Here is a 21,060-nt window from a genome sequence, read left to right as displayed (position 1 = left end):
TTAAAAGTGCTGAATTAAGCCTGTCTGAAAGCTCCGACCAGCATAAAAGAATCACTTGCATGTCTGTACACCTGAGTGGCAGATCAAATCAGAGCTGAATCTAGGGTGGGATATATATTTTTAAGACAGGACTGGGTTTTTTTTTTTTTGTTAGTTAGTTTGTTTGATTTTTGCATCCAGGGGTAGGGATGCCTTTTGTCATGTAATTCTTTATTCAAGAAAGAGAGATAGAGATAAAAAAAATAGAATTTTAACTTTTGAGGCTAACTTTTATTCTGTTTTTCATTTTCTGAAAATATTCTTTATGTGGGGATCTTAGTGTCTTCTTTTAACAATCCATTCCCCAAATATTATTTCAGTCCTGCCCTGGACCATGAATTCTTTAATTTTATGACTGATTAATAAAAAGGGATGAAGCTGTCATGATGCTGGGATTCTGTGAGTCAGAATTGCTTGACCCCCTTTAAAAGAGGTAAGCACCCCTTCTTAATATAAAGGAGGAGGTGAGCACTAGGCAAGCAGAGACCCAAAGTCAGATTCAGAGTATGTAAGAAGGGCAGCCCTATAGGGATGGGCCAGATAACTGATTACTAAATAACCAGGCATCATCCTTTTTGTTTTTTCCTCCCCAAGAAGAGTTGCAAAAAGTCCATTCATTCATTTGACTAGGTACTTTGTAAAGACTTGCTATGAAGATAATAACATGCAGGTACTCTAAGTAAAACCACAATGAAGACAAAGTTTTTACTGTGCAGGAAAGAGGGGACATGGAGTTGGAGGGACTGTGAGAGACACATGGAGATGAAACTAAATTGGCTGATGGCTGGAGCTGGGAAAGTAAAAAAGAGGAGGGGCATTCCAGATCTGTCTCAGACAGGCGCTAAACCATCAGCAGCAATGGTGGGTACGTTTGTAGTAACTGCCATTGCAGTGGAACATGATGGACTGACTAGGTAGGCACTTGCATGGGAAAGATCCAGATTTTCTTGAACAGGTGGGCTACAGAGTTTGGTTCTTTTATAAACAGCGGGGGGTGGGGTGGTCACTGAAGTTAAAGGATTGACAGGGACAATGACATCCCTGAGATTAAAAACAACAACAGCAACAAGACAAACAAAAAAACTGTGACTTTGGGAAGGAGAATGTGGCTTTGAATTTATATTGAGCTTGGGATGATTAGGAGACATGCCTTATTTCATTGGAAGTTGCGAGCTGGTGGGTAGATATGAGAGTACAGTACGAGGCAAGGACAGGAGCTCCAAGGGGACAACATCAGAGAGGGACGATTTAGAGCCTGAAGACTCATGGAGTGTCCCTAAGGTAAAGTGAGCAATAAAAGAGTCAGAGATGGCAAGAGTGAGAAACTGGGAAATTTGGTAACTGGGATGTGAAGATTAGGGGTGGTTCTCGGGGAATACGAGCAAGCCTATTATGCCAAATGATGCAGATCTGAGGGAAAAGGAGACTTGAACTCAGACCATCTTAGGTCACCAGAGAAGCATAGTGCAGTTTTTGGAGCGTGGAAGAGTCACAACCAGCAAATGTCCTTCCAAGGTGTACATTTCTGAACTAGCCTTGAGTCCATATCATATGGGGATGCCTTATTCACTCTGATTATTTTATACCAAGTGGGTGTAGCCAGCTGCTCGGTGTAGGAGAGAGTGGGAGAGAGGGGGTGTGGTGATGGACAGGTGGTGGCGTAATCTGCTGAGCCCCACCAAGAGGGGCACGATTGGTGAGTAGTAAAAACTGGTTATTTTCTCTGAGCCTCAGGGTTCTCCCAAGGCTTTGCTTCAGCTGTGAGTAGCTTTCTCTACATTGGGAACATAGTCTTCAAGAGAATCTTGTAGGAAACAGAGCTAGAGAAGGGTGGCAGGAGCAGCGTCCACTCTGAACCCTTTTCTCCTAGGCAGTCCCTTACTTGTTCTCTATTCCAGCCGGAGGCCTGACACACAGACAATGCGCACAGTGTATTTGCTGAATGGATGAATCAATCTAAGCCCAAGTAGGCTGTGTGAGCTTTGCAGAATGTGGGCTGCCTTGCATTTCCTGAGTCAGGAGACCACGTGGGGGGCAGGTGGGTGGGTTGCTTCCGGTAGTTGTTCCTACTCTTGGATCAGCCTCATTAGTAGGAGAGAGGTGCTTTGCTGAGTCTCCTGCTTAACTTGGCCGTGCCAGAGAAGTACAGTGGACCCCTACGTAGGGAGGTGAGGTGGGCAGTGATAGTGCAGAAATCATTTCTTTCCCAAGGCTCTTAACCTCCCCCCACTGACTTTCTCAATGAAAGTTAATATCTGGTAGGTTCAACATATTTCCTTTTCTATTTTGTTTCATTCCAGCTGAAAAGTGATCTCATTTGGTGGCAAAAAATGGATTGAAGAACTAAGGCTGCATGTGATTCCAGGCACAGGGCATGCAAATAGAAATGCAGACTATGTTGTCAGTCCTGTGCATCTTGTATGTGGTCTTCATCCTGAGCACTCAGGCCTTCCCTAGAGCTTTCTTCCTGTGCACTCCATGTTCTGCTTCTAGGAGAGAGCCCTTTGGGAATTAGTCTCTTCTGATTCTCCTTTAAACTCTATGCTCTTAGAGTTCTTAGACTATGTCTACTTTATCGTTGAGACCCAGATGTGCAAGAAAAATGCTTGGCACATGGAAAGGGCTTCATGAATATTTGGCAAGGTTTATAAATTCATGAATTAGTAAACAAAACACCCAGCTCTCTCGGGTACCACAGCCTTTGGATTCCTAAAAGTGGCCTTTAATGATGTCCTTTCCTTTTCTTTCCTCTTCATGCTGGCTATTGAGCCAAGGGCCGTGTATATGCTACAAAAGCACTCTACCACAGAGGTGCCTGCCCAGCCTTGCTTTTTGAGATATGTCTCACTATGTATCACAGACTGGCCTCAAAGTGGAAATCCTCCTGCATCAACTTTCTTGAGTACTGGTATATACTACCATGCTTAGCTTCATTCCTTGTTTTGGCCGTATCTTAGGGATGTACATGTCTCTGCTCCTCCATCTACCCACAGCCCCCCAACCAAAGCTATCCAATGACTGTGTTTTGTCCTTTCTGAAACAGAAAACTACCAGTTGGTTACAAGGTGCTTGCTATGTTTTGCCCCAGCCACAGTGCCATAGTTAAAATGTGTGAAGAGCACTTACACAGCACTTACTGAGTGACATGTGCTGCTCTAAGAGCTATACAGTATCAAACAACAATGTTTCATTACAGACCAGTGGTGTAGTTGGGGGACATATTCTTATTTAATCCCTCAGAAGACTCTCAAACTTAGATTATGCCTTACTTCTGCAAGACTAAGATCATGTCTATGAACTGACTATTAAGCAAAGAAGACATTGTCATATACTACCTTAACAGTGGCCACTGCCATAAAGAATCTAAGCTTATAATCAGGAGCTGTGACTGCCATTTCTTAGCTTTGTGCCATTGGAAAAGTTCTTTTCTCTTTGGGCCACAGATAACAAATAGAATTTGTCTCACATCCCTGCAGCAAAGAAATGATAAGACACTCTTAGTGTTGCTGTTACTGAAGAGATGTTGAGTTGCCATCAAAAGGCTTGGTTAAAAAATTCCTTTGGGCAAATTTTCAGTTGCTTGATTGATTGATTGGTTTTGGTGTTCTGGGTTTCTCAAGCCTAGGTTTGAGAGATGATGATTCCAGGGCTGGACGTTATTATATAAGGATGTGATGCTACATTTTTCACCCGAGTCAAGGCTGTGTGGTGCTGTGAATGCCAGCAGCCTCCTGAGCTGTCTGCATTGCCATCCTGCTCTTCTGCTCTGCTATGCATTTGCACATGGTTTCCTGCCAACTTTTTCTTAAGAACCCACTCCCAAATCCTCTCTGCATTATGTTCCTTAGAGCACTGTTTTGCATAAGAGTATTTCTTGGAAAAGCTCAATAAGGGAAAAATAGAACAAAGGGGACTCTGATAGTTTAAGCATAAGCTATCTGAGTGTATTTGGCAAGGCAAGGCAGAGTAAAGCTCAGGGCTGGTGGGAGGGGTACGTGCCTTTAGCCAAGACCCAGGGTTTCAGCCTCTTTGGTGATGGATGAAGATCCTATAAGAACATGGCCCAAAGCCTGTGAAGTCTGGAAAGTTCTCTATGAAAGAGTGGAATAGACTCTGTACTCTTGCCACTCATGTATGCCTTAGCATGAGCTCCCATGGCCTACCTGGCCTGGGGACACTGTAATGTTCTTGCTTTCTTCCCTTTACACACAAGACTGAAAGAACTTCCCACTATTCTTCCCAGACCCTTTATTCACAGGAGTATCAGGGATAAAGGATAAAGGTTTTGAAATTTAATACTATTCATGTGATCAATAATCTGGGGAAGGTTTTCACTTGCTTCCTCTAATCCCGGAAAATTCTGAGCCTGAGGAATGCAGTTTGCAGGAAAATATGCAGGATATTTGGCTGCCGCATCTTGACATCCCCCCCCCCCTCCACTGGCCTATTCATCTGTCTGTCTGTGCATTCCTGCCTTCGTGCATGGGCTTGAACTTCTTGGGAACTGTGAGGTGAACTCCTTTGCTTTGTGAAATTGAGGGTTTAGATCTCCAGAAAGTCCCACAAGGGAGTGACATAAGGCTGGCGACTGGAGGACAATTGTTAAGGGTGTCTGGATTCTCAAGCTGTGCCTGGGGGTGCTGGACTACAAAGTACCTGCGCTCAGAGTGATGTCTCACAAGTGACCAGTAGATGGTGCTCCGACAACGGGGAAATGAGGTTTTGTCTCTGAGGCTGAGAAAGGGGTTTTCAAACTGGTTTCCAGAGTTCTGATCAGCTGATTTTTCCATTTGTGGGTCTTTAGGGAGCAGTAGAACCAGGGGGAAACATACTTATGAAATTTCCTTACAAAAATCACGATGTCAATGATCAGATCGCTCTTGATGGCTCCTTTAGCATGGTGACCTCGTCATTTAGACATGGATCAGATTCATCTTGAGGATAGGAGGCAGAACATTTCCATAGGCTTAGCATTATTATTTCTTCTCTTGATCATGTACAGTTTGCGATTCTGCAGCATGGTTATTAGAAATTGAAAATCAGATCCATTAGACGTCTACTCTCTGCCTCTTACTGGGTCTGAACCAATGCGTTCATGTTTCTGAAGCTCTGATGTTCTATGGTTTAAATCAGCATCCTAATGCATGCTTCTAGACTGACCTGGCAGCTTTGCAGGCCATCTGTAGGACTTATGTAAATTGATAACTATATCAATCACTTTATGTGATTTGATTTTTAAAACTGTATCCACCTGCTAAGTTTCAAAGCAAGGGAATAGAGAATATAAAACCAGTATAGAAATCCATAGATCTTAAAGCTCTCAAAAATGGCAACATCAAGGTTGGGGATGAAGAGGGAGGGATGTGCCTTCCTCCAGCTTCGCTGTTCTTAGACCACTCTGCCATCCTGACTAAGCTTTGCTGTTCTTAAACCAAGCCACTTTCCAAAGCTATTGATGCCATAATATTTTCCCTAATCCTCTTAGACTGCTTCTCCAAGAACTCCCATGAACTCCCCTACAGAGTCATTACTACTCCCAAGGGAACTCTCCCAGGCATTTACAAAGTTTGCCCCTTGGGAGTGCAGGAAACCTGGGTTCAGCCCCAATAGGTTTCAACACTGTTATTAATATTGTCTTATATATTCTGTGCCTCTAAAGAGGCATCAGACTGTGTATCAGTCACAAGGAACTCAGGGTTTGGTAGAAAAAGGAAACATAATCAGCACTACATCTCTGATTAGTGGGTAAAGAGAGGAATCAGGGGTCCTTAATTGTCCACAAAAACACTGTTGGAGGGTAAAAGAAAGGCTGGTGTGCCCTGCTTGACAGACAGACTCAAAGGAAGGCATGACCAGGAAGGAAGGAAAGTGAGAGGCAGTAAAGCTACACAACCTCATTTAAGTTCTGAAAGATACATCATTTATGTCATCATCCATATGGTTCATTATTGAATCCCCAATGTCTAAAATAGTGTCTGTTGTGGGGGAAATGCATGTGAAAATATTTGTTAAACGAATGATTGGTATGGCTTCTGTGCTATGCGTTATGGGTCTCTTGGAAAGCAGCTGCTTAATCCCATAAAATTTACGGTCCTGAGACAGCCACTTGTGCCTGGTTCTAGGTGACTGTCAGGTCTTCGTGGTCACCGCCCTTCAATTCTGCCTCCTATTAAACTGGTCAGTAAAGTGAGATCACAGTGACAGTTGGAGCAGACGAACACCTCCAATAACAATTTGGTCTGAAATGGGTTCCCCTGAATCCCAAAGATAACATGCTGTTTCTAAGGGTAGTGGCACTGGCAAGGAGTGCCTGTGTTGAGGCCATTATTTCTTTGAATTTCTTATACACAGGGTCTGTTCTGTCACACACACATGCACTTCTAACACTCAACTCCCTCATACAATTGGCATGTGTCGGTACTTACTCACATGGCCTTGCCCACACAGGCACACACAAGTAGGAGGATACATATACCTTACACTAAGACATCAACCCCTCTCTCAGCAGTTAATCTCAGTCCTTTCAGTCCTGTGACAACCACACTCCCTCATGACTTCCAACAACTTGGCTGTGGTCAGACTCTGCTCATGTCCTCAGCCACTCCTTGCCCTCATCTCTTCCATTACTCACTTAGGGAGAACATGGATACACTTAAGTGTTGATGCCAAAGGTGGCAAAGTGTGCTGCAGCTAGTGTAGGCAATGGGAGGTGACAGGGATAAAGTGTCTATGGGGTCTTCTGTGGGCAAGGACGAGGTATTTTTGTTTGTTTGTTTTTGTTTTCTTTTCTTTCTGAATGGAGTAGATTTGAGAAAATCAGTGGACCTTATTAGAAAGTAAAGGGTGGCGGTGGGTGGGAGAAGCCCTTTGTTGGGATTTTGAGGGAAGTTTTGCTTCCTGGACCATCTGCCAGGAAGTAAGGCACAAAGTTCTGCTAGAGTCCATCTAGAAGGCAGCCTTGTAAGGCCACTTAGGATAGATAGTTAGATAGGGCAGAAGGTCCCAGAGAAGCAGATGCCACAGGGGCCAGAGCACTTACAGGTGTTAGGTGTGGGTTTAGGGAAAGGGTGCTATCTTTGCCCTGGGGATCCCTGCTGGTGGTAGTGGAGCCTAGAGTGACTACAAGGTCCTGGCACAAGTTGTAAAAGGTCTCCACCCTCCGCTAGAACAGTAGAGAGCAGGGCACTATGCAGGGCATTGAAAGAGGCACTTGGTACACTTCTGTACCGATACCAAGGAGAGCGTTCCAGGACAGGTCCTTGATCTGTTGCAGAGATCCCGCAGGCACCACCAGCTGCAGACCGAGTCTCTTCTGCATCACTGGGGGAAAGGGGGAGGCGACCCATCCTCGGACCCTTGCTTAGGTAGCCTCTGGTCAAATGAATCTGTAAGCCAAACGAGTCTCACCACGCTGGACTCTCAGAGCCCCTCCCCCGCATCCCTCTTGGATCCTTTGGCCACCTCGCTGCGCTGCTGCGCTCTTGTGCTGCGCTCCTCATCCTGCCTGTAAGCATCATCTCTGCTCCCTGTAGCCAGGCGGCCCGGGAGGAGGGAGAACTGGTCTTTGGTGAGGAAGTTCGGTTAAGGGATAAGATCCGTGCCCTGCCGGCGCTAGCTAGGCTGACTGCAACCTGTTCCTTGCTGTGAGTGCTCGCCTGCCCGCTTGCCCGCCTGCTCTCTAGCTCGCGCTCCCGCCCTCTCCCCGGCGCAGCCGCGGATCGCTGTTGCATGCTGATCTTGGGAGGCGGTGGCGGCGAGCGCTCTGGGCGGATGCTGGCACTTGGGCTTCGCTGCTCTCTGGTTGCTGCTCAACTTCTACCCCAAACGCAGGAGCTGTGAAGTCATTTGCCCCTCTCCGGCTGGATCGACTTCTTGTCTTCATTTCTCGGGCGTTGCGGTTTACGCAGGAACCTCAGTACCGCTCTCCCCCTCTCCATCCCCCTCTCTCCAACCTTTGGATGCGTCTCTGCTGTCAGATTTAAAGAGCCAAGTCTTTGGCTGTGGAATTTCTTAGATGGACTGGTAGGGGCTGGCGTTCTAAAGCATGTCACCGTAGCTGGCCCTCCTCTTTTTTCTTTTCGTTTTTCTTTCAAAGTTCTTTTGTTTTCATTTTCTTCTTCCTCTGCCCCTCACCCCAGCCAATAAATCAGCAAACTGTTACCTAGCAGGGCTGGTGCCTGCCTTTCTCTGAACCAGGTGGTGCGTGTGCCAGAAGAGGAGCTATGTTTGAGGAGCAGCCTACTCCACCCCTCTCCGGTCCCTGAACACCAACACCCCACGCTGGCATTTGGGGGAAAATATTGCCTCTAGAAGCTGAACACCCCCAAGCCCTACCCCCTTCTTCTTCTTCTTCTTCTTCTTCTTTTTTTTTTTTTTTTTTTTCTTGAGAAATGGAGCTTCGCAGAGGTTGCCTTTAGATTCCACAGTTCAGAGCAGGGCTGAAGAGCTTGCAAGGGGTCCCCAGAGGCGGTGGTCCCCAAGCCTGTGAGGATAAGGCTCTGAGTCTGGCTGTGTCTTTTCTGCCTCTTGTGTGCGGGTGTTCGGAGATCACCTTTGTGTGTCTTCTGTCTGTTTAAACTTCAGGATGGCTCGCTTCGGGGAGGCAGTGGTCGTTGGCAGGCCGGGCTCAGGCGATGGAGACTCGGACCAGAGCAGAAACCGACAAGGAACCCCTGTACCGGCCTCGGGGCCGGCAGCTGCCTACAAGCAGTCGAAAGCGCAGAGGGCGCGGACTATGGCTTTGTACAACCCCATTCCTGTCCGGCAGAACTGTTTCACGGTCAACAGATCCCTGTTCATCTTCGGAGAAGATAACATTGTCAGGAAATATGCCAAGAAGCTCATCGATTGGCCATATCCTTTCTTGCCCACCATGGCTTCCCTCTCCCCCTTTGCATTCCATCGGGTGAGGGGGGAACCTAGCATGGAATTTATTCCCCACCCCTCCTGGTGCCCAAATTTGCCCCTTTGCTGAAGTGCACCCTACCTCGTTGCATCCAAGGGGCAAGCCTGGTACCCTGGAGACCTGTTTGGGCACTAGTGTTTTGCAAGGTAAGACTTTTGGATTTATTATTATTATTATTATTATTATTTTATTTTCCGTGTGGAAATCTCTAGTGTACCTAGGTGGCTGGTACTGAGGTGTCTGCCCCTTTCTGGGTTGGGCTTTATCTGTTTCTTGACCACCCCCAAAGCCCCAGTCATTTCAGAAGCTGCACTCCTTGTGGATTGGCTTGCCTCTAATCTCAGGGCTTTCTTTCATAATCATTTGCCTCTTTTCCTCCACTTCAGCCAGTCCCTCAGCCCCCATTCCTACCAGCTGGGAAGACACTGGCACTATCTGCTAGCAGAGAAGTTCAGGCTCTAGGATGGGATTTATCAGACCAGAGGCTCCAAAGAGCATGAGCCAAACCCATGGATGCAAATAGACAAATGAATACTTAAAAAACAGGCTTTGGACTGGGGACTCAGCTAACTCTGGAGACTAAGTTTAAGTTCAACCAAAAGTGAGTGACTGTCAGGGGAGGTGATCATGTCATCACAGCCCAAAGTTGGAGTTCTCTTCTCTGGGAAGGAGGTGTGTTCACCTTTCCTTGGCCATGGGTTGCTACTCTTGCTTCTTAATGTTTGACATATCTGGTTGCTCTTCCAGTACCCTGAACCAGACAGATCTACTGGGCCTGAATTCATCCGCTGAGGGTCAGAGGTGTGCAAACAATCTACCTCTAAAGCCAAGGGTATTGCTCTTCACAAAGAGCTGGTAGGTCATCTCTGGTGGTGGTGGTGGATTCAGGGTGAAAGGTCACAGAAGTAGCTTCTTTGCATATTTTACAAAGTGCAATAAATGCAGGCTGCTGATTAGGCACCTTACTGCCTACTCTGCTCTAAGGATTTGCATGCCTGATGAGGCCATTAGGAGTTGAGGGTGGTAGGGGTTGGCTTGGGGACAGGGACTTTGGTGCTCATGGAGGTACAATTCTTGGGAAGAATGCACCTGCAAAAGGGGTTCCTCCTCTTTACCCCATGCTGCCCCCTCCTTTCAGCAGTGAGACAGCCAAAGAAAGATGTGAGGGGGTCTCAAGTATTAGTCTGCAAGGCAGCTTGCTTCCCCCAGGGCCTGGACATATCCCCAACCACCCCCTATCTAGTTTTTGGCCTTCTTTTTTTCCTCCCCAGTTTCCTGCTTCAGGAGCTTCTGGATTGGCTGGTGCATGGTGCTTCTAGGCAGCACCTCATTAGAAATGAAGAAGCATCTCTAAGCAGTGATGCTTCCTGCTGCTGTTCACATCCTCCCACAGTCACCCCCCCTGGCTGGGTTTCTCCCTTTTTCCTCCTAGTTCTCCAGTTCTCACCTCCCCCTTCCACCCCCACACAATGATCTGGGCCATAGAATGCTTGAGTTGAACTATTTAGATGAGGGCTTGGGGCGGGGGAGGGGTCTGGTCTCTGCAGTCATGCCTGTCAGTGAGCTGCACAAAGCGGACAGATTGCATTGTGTTGCATGCTGCAAATTAACTCCTCTGAGCAGTACTCTACTGAGCTCCCAGTGAAAGTCCCCTCCCTTGCCCACCTTCTACAGTTCTTTTAGATTCCCCACCCACTAGGTGCCACTTTGCTGTGACCCTCTTAGGACCTTCCTCCTCCGAAACACCCCTCCCCCCTTCCCTTTGCTTGTAGCAGATAAAGCCTTCTCTGACACTTGCATGAGAAGTGTGGCAGCAGCCATCCTTGGCACCTCGGACAGCTCCACCAAAACTCCCTTGTGGTCCACTGTTCCCGATGCTGCACACAGGTATTTCTGGCTGGGTTCAGGCTCCCAGGCTGGGACACCAAGCACGTTTCCTACACCATGTCTTTGCCTCTGCCACGTTTTCTTTTCTGCTGCAAAGGCACAAATTTCCCACCAGGCGCTGTAAGAGCAAGGTGATGCTTACTTTTATGTTTCCCTTATTCTTCTCTTGGCCCAAATGAACTAAGCAGAGTCTAAAGTGAGACTCCGGAGGGAATGGTTTCCACCCTCATGCTCAGTGCCTTGGCCATATGTCCAGTCCCAGACATCTTTGCTATCCCCATACTTTGACATTTTACAGTGGTTCTACAGCCTCTAGGCTGTTGTAACCTGTTCAGAGTACATCTGCTCAGATGTTGAGGGGAACCTGGTTGGATTTTTTTCCCTTCTGGTTGTACAGTGTAACTGACTAATGTATTCCCTCCCTCCAGTGGTGACCACGTGGAAGCATTGCGCCTCTGTGGGCTCTGCATTTTTCTCCCAAGCTGCATCTAAGCTAGTCTCACCTTCCCTTCAGTTCTCAACATCCAGTTTCCTCAAATATCTGCTTCATCTTATTAGGAATCAACATGAAGAGCAGTTACTCTTAAAGCTCTCCAATTACACTTCCTGGGTTCAAATCCCAGCTTCCCCCAGATGCCTCATGACCTTGAAAAGTTACTTCATTACTTATGTCTTGATTTCCTTACCTGTAAAATTGGGGTGATGAAAGAGTTACTGGAAGAATTGAAGGAGCTAATGTGTCAAATGCATAGAGCATTATCTAATTACCCAATAAGCATCCATTATTATTAATGGAGTCCTTTGGGAATTTCTGCACACCTGCTAGGTGGGACTCTTAATTCCAGGCGAAGTCATTTAGATTCTTGCATCTCTGTGAACTCGAGGAGCCTCATTTGTATCACCTGAGAGCTTGTTCAAAATCCAGACTCCTGGGTCCCATTTCACAGCTGCTGAATCAGATCCCCAGGTGATTGGTGTGTCAGTAATTGACTGTGTTCCTGGTTTCAGTAGTGCTTTGTTCTTTGTAGGGGCCAGATTTTTACAACAGGAAAGTTGTTCAGAAGTGTAGTTAAGACCTGCTTTGAACTGACATACACTGCGCACTACACTTTGTGGGGTTTATCCTTTCTTTTTCTTTTCTTTCTTTCCTTCCTTTCTTTTTTTGTGTGACAGAGTCGCTGAGTAACTAAGCTGTTAAAGATCTTAAGGTGCTTTTTTTCACATGTCAGATGTTTTAATTTTATTGATCTGAAAGGATAAGCTAAGTAAACGGCATGGTTTAGTTTGTGCTTGTATGACTCCCTGACTTAGGAGGGAGCTATCTTGTCTAGGGGTTGCCTAGTTCTAATTTCAAGAAAAATGTCTACAACAACCCAGATTTGGCATGGAAGATGGTGGAAAGGCAACAGCCCACTATGAATGCATTTCCTTTTTCTTAGAAGCTACATCTGCATAGGGAGATAATTTTATTTTCTCATGACACTCTCTTCTGCAGATGATACCATAGCCTTTTTGAAAATGCTAATCTGATTTAAAATGTGGTATCACATTTTGTGGCATTCTTTTCTTTCTTGCTTGCTCATCTAGTAGAGCTAACAAGAGTGTTCTTTCTTCCCAGGCACTGGCTATTCTGAAAGCTACCCACTGCTTTCTCTGCTGAGCTCTGCCATTCTGACTGTTATTTGCCTGGGGACAGTTATCCTGGGGGTAGACACTTGGGATCTCTCACATAGTTTGTGAGACCCACCCTCATTTTCCCGGTCAGAGGTGAAGGGAAGAAATGGCTGGTCTGACTTGGAGGCTCTAATCATAGATGGGCGGTAGGAGATTTTTCCCCCCTTTCACCTATTTGGTCATCTCCGCAGGGAAGTACATGTTTTATGTGGAAATGAACATAGTTCAGAGTAAGAAGATCAAATCTGTTTGCAGCCTTTGAACTGATGAAGCTCATTATAATGAACCTGTGGCTATGCATGCATGATTTCTTGTGGATCTCCTCAGAGCACCTTGGATATGGGTCTGAGGCTATGTGTGTATATCACAGATGTCCTCATGTAAGTTGTTCAGTGAATTGTAAATTTATTTGGAGGAATTTCTTGAGGATTACAGAAAAGTGTAAAATCTCTCATTTTGGCATATATTTTTCTTTTCTTGTTGCCTCTAAATATATGTGCCTTGCAAGGTAGTAAACTGCAGGCCTGATAAGAAATTCAGGTTTGATGTAACTCCAGTGGATCATGAGTCTTGGCTCGGGAGAGATGGGGGATTAACAAGGATGAAATCTGTAATTAAATCCTATAGTCAGATGATATAGAGCTCTCATATTTTCCACTAACTTTCCATTGCATTGATGCCATGGCTGTAGTTGGCACAAGGGATGAAGATAGAGATCGTTGTTTTAGGGGTTCCTAGAATAGTCTCTTGATTGCCTGTTTGTTTTGTCTCTTTATGAGGTATTTCTGTGAATGGAAACTCTAAGAATCTAGTAGTTGTTCAGTCCACAAGGCTAAGTGTCTCATCTGGTCTTTTGTATGTGCTGGAATCTCAAAGAAGTAGGCTCTAATGCCAGTGAAGGAATGGATGTCCTGATAAGGTGAGAGCAAGCAGGTAAAGGATGAAGCAAATCTCCCTTCTTCTATTGTTTTTACATAGGCTTCCAGCAGGAGGTGTTGTCTAGATTAAAGGTGTGCTTTCCTACCTCAGGATCTGGATCAAAAACCTGTCTCCCAGCCTCAAGATCTGGATCAAAGGCATGTTGTCTGCCTGCCTCAAGATCCTGATCACTAGTGTGCCCTCCATTTCTGGATTATAGTTCATTCTAGATATAGTCAAGTTGACAACTAAGAATAGTGGGGGTTTATGGGTCTTCTAAAAGCCTGGTCAAAATGACAGTAAGGACTATTTGTAACTGGGATATAGCCTGGAAAATGAGTTGGAATGAAGAATTTGACAGGAAAGAAATTTGCCTTAAGGATGAAGGCAAAAATATCTTGGATGTGATAGTTTTGTCTATTGACTTGCATGCTATTATTCCCCCCTGGGCACTTTACTGCTATTGCCGTTCTTTCAACAGGTATAACATACAGCATGAGTTAAAGGAGGAAAATAATGAGTACAACAGACCTTTCTTTCTACCCAAAGATCTAGACTGGATTTAATGGCTCCACTGAACACCACTCATTGCTTTTTGGCTATTACTGTACAAGATGTAGGTGACCCCTCCCAGCTTCTTTCTTCTCTCTTTATAGGAACATCTGGTTTCTTCAAGACTTTGTGCTCTTCCTTAAAACAAAAATAAGTCAAGATTTGCTAAGGTATCAGAGCTCTTGCAAACCCATTGACTCTACCTACCTGTTGGATGAGCAGATTGTTGGGCTTCCTAGGCCCCTGCTGAGAACCACCAGGGAAGCTGCACTCACAGGGCACCATCATCCACCTATAGTCCAGTCCTGCAGAGGATAGATTGCTGGTCTGCTTACCACTGACCACAAAGACATGAAAGAGTGGACCAACATGCAATGTAGTCAGTACTCTTATTCAGAGAGCCAGAGGGCAAGTCTTCACTTTCTTTTTTGGCTCAGCTTTCTACCTATCATTTTATCTTTCTTTCTTACTTCCCCCCCCCTTTTTGGTTCAGTCTTTGTGAATAATTCATTGCTGGTGTGGATTTTTTCTAGAATTTTCAAAAAAGGGAGGTTATTTGCCTCTGCTTAGATATGACAATGGTCTTTTTCGAAGCTACAGTATCAGAAATCAGCATTTTCTCGCAAGTCGTCTGTTGTCCCTAGTGAAAACTAACATACAGAGAAAGGCAGCTGGGAGGAAAACCTTTAAACATGTTATTTCTTGCCATTTTTATAATGACTGTCTGCAGCCTGTTGCATTTGAGTATCTGACAAATAGGTAGCTGATTACCTTCTACTTACCGACCATAGTTAAGGTATTTATGTTCCTAAGCATTTGCCACATAGACTCTGCATGTTAATTTGCCACTTTCGTAATGATAAATGTTGAACCCCTGTTCTAAGAATCAGGCTTCTATAAAGGCTTTAAATTCCAGTGGGAATTCAGATTGGACTTGGGGTGGGATGCTGTAGAGGGTCCCACTACTGCTGCCACCACCACTGTCACCCTCACATCGCATGGCTCTTAAATCAGTCCCTTTAAAAAAGGTCCAGAGCTACACATCATTTCCTTTATTATATTCTAAGCCTACACAGAGAGGACTTGTGTGGGCTTTCCAGTGATGTCTCTAGCATCAGTCTTAAGGACAGGAAGTGCAGCACAAAGTTTGTAGGTTCCTCGGATCTAGTGTTCTCTTGTGTGTGCAGCCTGTTTCAAGGAAATGTCTGTAGTATGTCTTTACTGGAGGAGTATTCCAAATGTTTCATTAATTGGCATCTCTGGCCAGTTTTTGCTCATGAACTCTCTAAAAAGCAAAGAAAAACTAGAATATATGTCCTTAAGAAGGAAAGATAGCTACATCAAAGGAAACAGCAACACATGGCTTGAAAGTGAGTTATCCTCCTAATAGAGCAGTGACTACTTCCTGGGGGTGGTTTCCCCACTTCCATCCCCACCCCCACAGCGTTAGAGACTGACCCCCAGGCTTGGGAATATAGCACTCAGTTAGGTGCCAGGCTCAGATTCTTGGGATCCAATCCTGTTGTGTAGGGCTCTGCAGTGAGGTCCTGTGCAGTACCTGCCCCAGGTGTGGTCCATGAGAACTGAGCTCAGTCACTGTCACAGCTGTGTCATCTCAGAGTCCTGCTGTTTTTGTTGTATCTGCATGTGTTTGAGGCTTGTTCTTCTGCCCTCCTGGGAGGTGCAATAGTATGAGATGTAACTGTACAGTAGGCAATTGGTCAGTGGAAAAAAGAAGTGTTCTGGGTAGCATCATGAATGCATCTTTCTGGGGATGAGACTATGGTGTCATTATCAAGACACATGGTCATGTGAGTAGCCTCCTGGACCAGAAAAGAAGCTCTGGAAACTTAGAGGAAGAGAAACATGAATCCTTCACAGTCCCTCTCAGCCTTCTAGCTTCTCTGTGAGTTGAAAGTTTTTAAACTGTGTCACTCTTCTCAATTTTCACACGATTGTCTCATGGGGCTGGTCAGAGTAAAAAAGCATGAAATGAATTTTCAACAGTTACTAACATCCTGACAATTTCCAGCTGTGTGCTGGTGGGAACTAGTTTGCTACTATTCTGTCAGCTGCCATTTCTTTCAGCAGGTGATTTCCAACAGCATCAGGGCTAATTCCTCATTTGGGTCCTTTGTGTTGGAGTCAGATGTGCGCACTTTGTTCATTTCATCAAGGCACCAGCTTGAACCTCTAGATTGTCTCAGAATTACCTGAACAGCTTGTCAGAATACAACTCTTGGAGTCCCTGACTCAGTTAAGTTGGAAATGGGGTCTAAGATTCTTATTTATCACAAGTTGCCACATGTTCTTGCCACTGCTGGCCTTGGAAGCTATGTTGAGAGATGCTGATCCATACAGTGGGTACCTTGTCATACTTTCAGAGACATCTTCATAAGAATGTTAATTGGCCAGGTGGGCACACCTTTAATCCCAGCCCTCGGGAGGCAGAGGAAGGTGCATCTCTGAGTTCTAGGCCAGCTTGGCCTACAGAGCGAGTTCCAGGCCAGACACGGCTACACAGGAAATTGTGTCTTGAAAAAACAAGAAAAAAATTACTACAGAGATTCCCCAACCTAAACCTGTCCTTCATACACTCACCCAAACCTTTGATGTTAATAGAAACTTATTCTTTGGGCTTGGGTAGGAGCTTCCAGATCATCCTAGCAAAGTGATGATGAGATTTTAGTAATGGAAATACAGACTCTCAATTCTATGACATTAACTTTGATTTAGTTCATTTTATTCTTTTTGGCCTTATGACTGGAAACAGACTCTTATGGGAATGGTCACATAATACATTTTAATTCCAGCACCTAGTACAATGATGGCCCATGGCAAGTGGCACAGATTATTTTATTGAATGATTTGTAATTAAATATGTTTCTATTGGTTAACAAGCATCAACAAAGTGATTATGCTGTCTCTGTATTACTCTGACTCGGATCTCTAGGATCTGTGTGCACTCTTAGTAGTGTGACAGTATTAACTACTGAGAGAAAGTCAGGGGAAATTGGGAAGTTATAAAAGACAAGTATTGTTTCACAGTTTTCTTCAGAATTGCTCCAATTTCTGTACTACCCACTGCAGGCTTCCCTACTGTTAAAGAAAATGCAGTATTTACTATTTAAATTTTTGCTATGAAAAAAATTAATTGGCACCCAGAGGTCTATAATGTAATGACAATTGAGGTTTCTAACGATGGCCCCTAGGCACACAGAATGCAGGAGTGCTTTCTGAATATTGTCAATCAAATGTTTATTGAATTATGTTCAAGCAGCTTGAATGGAGTATGAACCATATTTCTGAGATTTCCCAAGTTATAATCCATATCTATCCATAAAATAGTTATCTTTCGCAACTCATTAATTTTTAAAAATTCATCAGTTTGTCAAATTACCCCAAGTTTTCCTTACTGCTATGCTGGGTGACAAAGAATTTGTTGTATTGCATCTAGAAGTCAGCCTGCTCAGTCCTTTCACATAGAATTGGAGCTGTATCCTGGTATAAATGTCCTGCATTATCATGTCATCAGGTGATGGATGGGTCTAAGTATTGCTGATGGTACTCCTTATTATGTGCTTATTTCTGTGAAACAACATTGAAAGCAGCTGTCTACAATTTCTAATAGGGCTTTTTTTTTTTTTTGGCATCTCTCCAAGGTCTGTCCGGTGATGGCTTCTGCAACAGGACCCCGAGTCCCTTTCTGTGTTCTTTCACATGCTCACCTGCCATCTTTTCAACCAAGGGCAAGGGATGCTAGACTCTAAAGATGGTATTGCAGGATGACAATCTTCTTATTTTCTTAAGAGTCAGCTCTAGATTTTGTGGATCTTCAGAGTTGGAAATGACTTGAGTGGCTGTCTATAGTATTGGTACTATTAGATCTCTCTACTACCCTGTTTTTATGCGGCCCCCATTCTTTTGAAAGAATACACATATGATTTTGCACTCAGTATCAGAGTTCCATGAGTCAATTTTAAAATAACAATTGTATTAGAAAAGTCTCACATGCTTGGGTGCTGAGATACTGAGCTCTCAGGAACAATCCTCCCTAACTATGTACCACAAACCTCAAATGTCCTGTGATAGGAACTCTGTGAGGAAGGGCTTTGCCCAAGACAGACAGCCAGACTGCCATGAGATCACAGAAAAATTCTATTTGGAGAACAGAAGTCGGGAGTCTTTCTCCATCTCCTGACAGACGACCATCTTGAATTAATGACAAAATGCTCTCTGTTTCTTAAAACCCTTAAGAATGAGAAATTAAAATACTCCAGAGCTTCCATGTGTTCTGTTCATCCTTTTGGTTTATGTTGTATCCAACCCACTTCTTTATTAACATCCCCGTGGCACTGTGCACCACTGTACACTAGAACTTAATGTGATGGCAATTATATTATGATTTATATTATCCAATAGGGGCATTCCATGTGCTCTTAAATTTTATCTGATTTTAGTTAATTTAGATTTAAATATCAACATGTGACTACCAGCAGGGCCAGATAAGCCAGAAAGCTGTTTCCTCTGGGGCCTGACATTTATTAACTTTGGGATTGGTTTCCTTGGCTTGGTGTGCAGGGTCTCAGGACCCAGTGCAACTTCCACAATCTCCATCCCCACTGTGTTCATCCAGCCCACTGACAACAGTCTTTTACCAGGCTGTCAGGTTCTTACACTTGCTCCTTCCTCTGTCTGCCTCTAGCATTGTCCTCAGAAGCCATTTCCTCTTTGACACCCTCTTTGGTTGCTCTTTGGAAGAGTCAGACTAACCCCTTTCTCTAGGTTCCCTTCTTTATTTCATTGTCCTAACACTTCCCACATAAGTTTTGAACTGGTTGAAAATACCTTCAAGGGAAGGGGCCATATTATTTTAATTACCAGATTTTAGAACAATGTAAACATATTTGTTTCAGTTAATATATTTTTTAACTTTTTTTTTTTTTTTTGAGAAACAGTATTAGATTTCTGACTTGAGGTTGAGGTCAACTAAAAACTCATGTTCCTTTCCCATCTGTCACAGGTGACAAAGTTGTTCCCCCTCCTCTGTCCTCAGTTAGATTTTTAGGTTGAGATTTGGGATGCCAGGTTTGTTTTGGATACTTGTATCTCCTTTTTTGTTTCTAGTATTGCTATCCATCCTGTAGGGATACTTTTTAAGTGGAGGAGAAAGCAAATATCTATCTGTGGCCACCAAACCCCAGCCTTTCTATATTTAGAAAAATCAACAGGCACAAGACAAGTGTTATTATGTACATCTTAAATACAGGGAAGCTGAGGCTAAGGAAGGTTAAACTATTTCCCAAGGCTATCTCCAGTGAACTTGAACCTAGGTGATGGGACTCCAGCATTTCATTGCTACAGTTTTAGTCACACATTCATTATCTCTGTACAGGACTATTTAATGAGTGAGACCTCCACTGGCCTTGTGTCACTTGTAGATTTGATAAACAAGTGTTTTAAGAGTTGAATCAAATAATAAAAATGTGGTTAGAACTGGTGACACCCTTTTGCTTATCTTCAGTGTGATAGTACGTCCTCATTAACTGCTCAGCTTTTTAAAAATATTGTGGAAATACCTGTCACATGATTCCCTAGAATCAGTACACACTTCCATGATTATTTCATGTCTATTTTAAGCTAAGGTGCAGCATCTTGCTTTTTCCAAAATCCACTTTAGGTATTGTTTTCAGAGTCTCAGACAGTATTTTATTTGGTAGTCAAAGACCTCAGTGTATTTGCCACCATCTAGTCTAAAGCCCAGCTGATGAATATGTCGCTTTAGAGTTCAGGCTCTACCCCTCTCTTGTTCAAAGCATGAGAGAGCATCATTGTTAAGGAGCATGGCCTTGGGATTCAAATCTCAGTTCCACCTCTGCTGCTTCATAGCCCAACAGTTTGTCAACCCGCTCCACTTTGCCCTGTCTCAGAACCTCCAAACACAAAGTGGAATGGTGAATTTTGCCATAAGGCATCTCGTGTTGGATCTTTGTCCTGTTCAGGTGAGGCAATGCATGTAAAATCTACAGCATAGCGACTGGCACAAAATAAGCTGTGAATGATGCTGAGGTATTAGCATCTAGTTAATTATGGGTGATTCAGCAGTACATATCTGCAGCCAACTTTTCTCTTTCTAACAGTATTATTTTGCTTCTTCTTGATTTTTGGGAAATTTCTAGCTGGAGTTTGCCAGCTATTGTTCATGTGATCTGAGCTTCAGGGTCTCACACCTTAGCTGTGAGGTGAAGCTGATTTCCCATGCCAGACTAACCTTCTAGGACTGTTTAGGTCTAGCATCAGCTACTGTGGGTCCACAAGGGTTGATGATGATACAGTTTACGAACACCTAACATTTATTAAGCACTTACTGTGTGCCAGAGTACTGCCCTGAGTGCTTTGGATGCAAAGCACTCAGTGAGATCATTCCTTGTGACCACATCATAGAGATGCAGTTTTTGCTTTCTGCATTCCACAGCCAGGGAATTAAGGCATGGAGAGGGCAACTCATTTGCTGAATAGGACACACTGAGGGGGAACTAGATGCTTGACTAGAGTTAGTGCTTTTTTAACTGTGGCATCTAGATAGTTTTACATGAAACCTTCCTTCTTACTTTCTTACAGTTATTGAGTTTACATTTTAAAAAGTTTAAGGCATTTACATTAAAATTAGTCTTTTGTATGTTTTTCAAATGCTGATTTTACATAAATATTTTCCCTTGGGAAGCATTCAGATTTATGATTTGGGAAAAAAATCTTGAGGAGCAATAATGGAGCCAAATTATTATTATTATTATTATTATTATTATTATTATTATTATTATTTAGCAAACTTTTGATGAAAGCTGATCAGGTGTTCAAAGCCATTAACAGCCTTAACCAAATGAACTGAATTTTTTTTATTTATATAAAACTGGTAGCCAGATAGTTCAGATGGCTCAACTGGAGGTATATGGAAAGATCCCTGGAAGAGATCCTCGTGTGGCCGCTTGGCATATTCTCAGGGGTTATCAGCTTTATAGGGGACTCTTTCTTGTTGTTGGGTTTCTTGAGTTTGAAAGGTCTCTGTCTTCTATCAGCAAACAGAG

The 21,060-nt window shown here is 44.0% G+C and overlaps 1 protein-coding gene across 1 annotated transcript in view; it reads left to right on the top strand.

Moving 5' to 3' along the window:
* The window catches only part of Cacna1e (calcium voltage-gated channel subunit alpha1 E), a 452,501-nt gene that overhangs the window by 141,664 nt on the left and 289,777 nt on the right, over positions 1-21,060 (top strand). The window contains exon 3 of the mRNA XM_051186002.1: positions 8,623-8,892. Within this exon, the coding sequence (XP_051041959.1) occupies positions 8,623-8,892 (270 nt within the window). The remainder of the gene's footprint in view (positions 1-8,622; positions 8,893-21,060) is intronic.

This window comes from Phodopus roborovskii, unplaced genomic scaffold (assembly GCF_943737965.1).
Source record: "Phodopus roborovskii unplaced genomic scaffold, PHOROB, whole genome shotgun sequence".
Taxonomy (NCBI): Eukaryota; Metazoa; Chordata; class Mammalia; order Rodentia; family Cricetidae; genus Phodopus; species Phodopus roborovskii.
The sequence above is the reverse complement of the archived record's forward strand: the minus strand, read 5'-3'. Positions and strand labels throughout refer to the sequence as shown.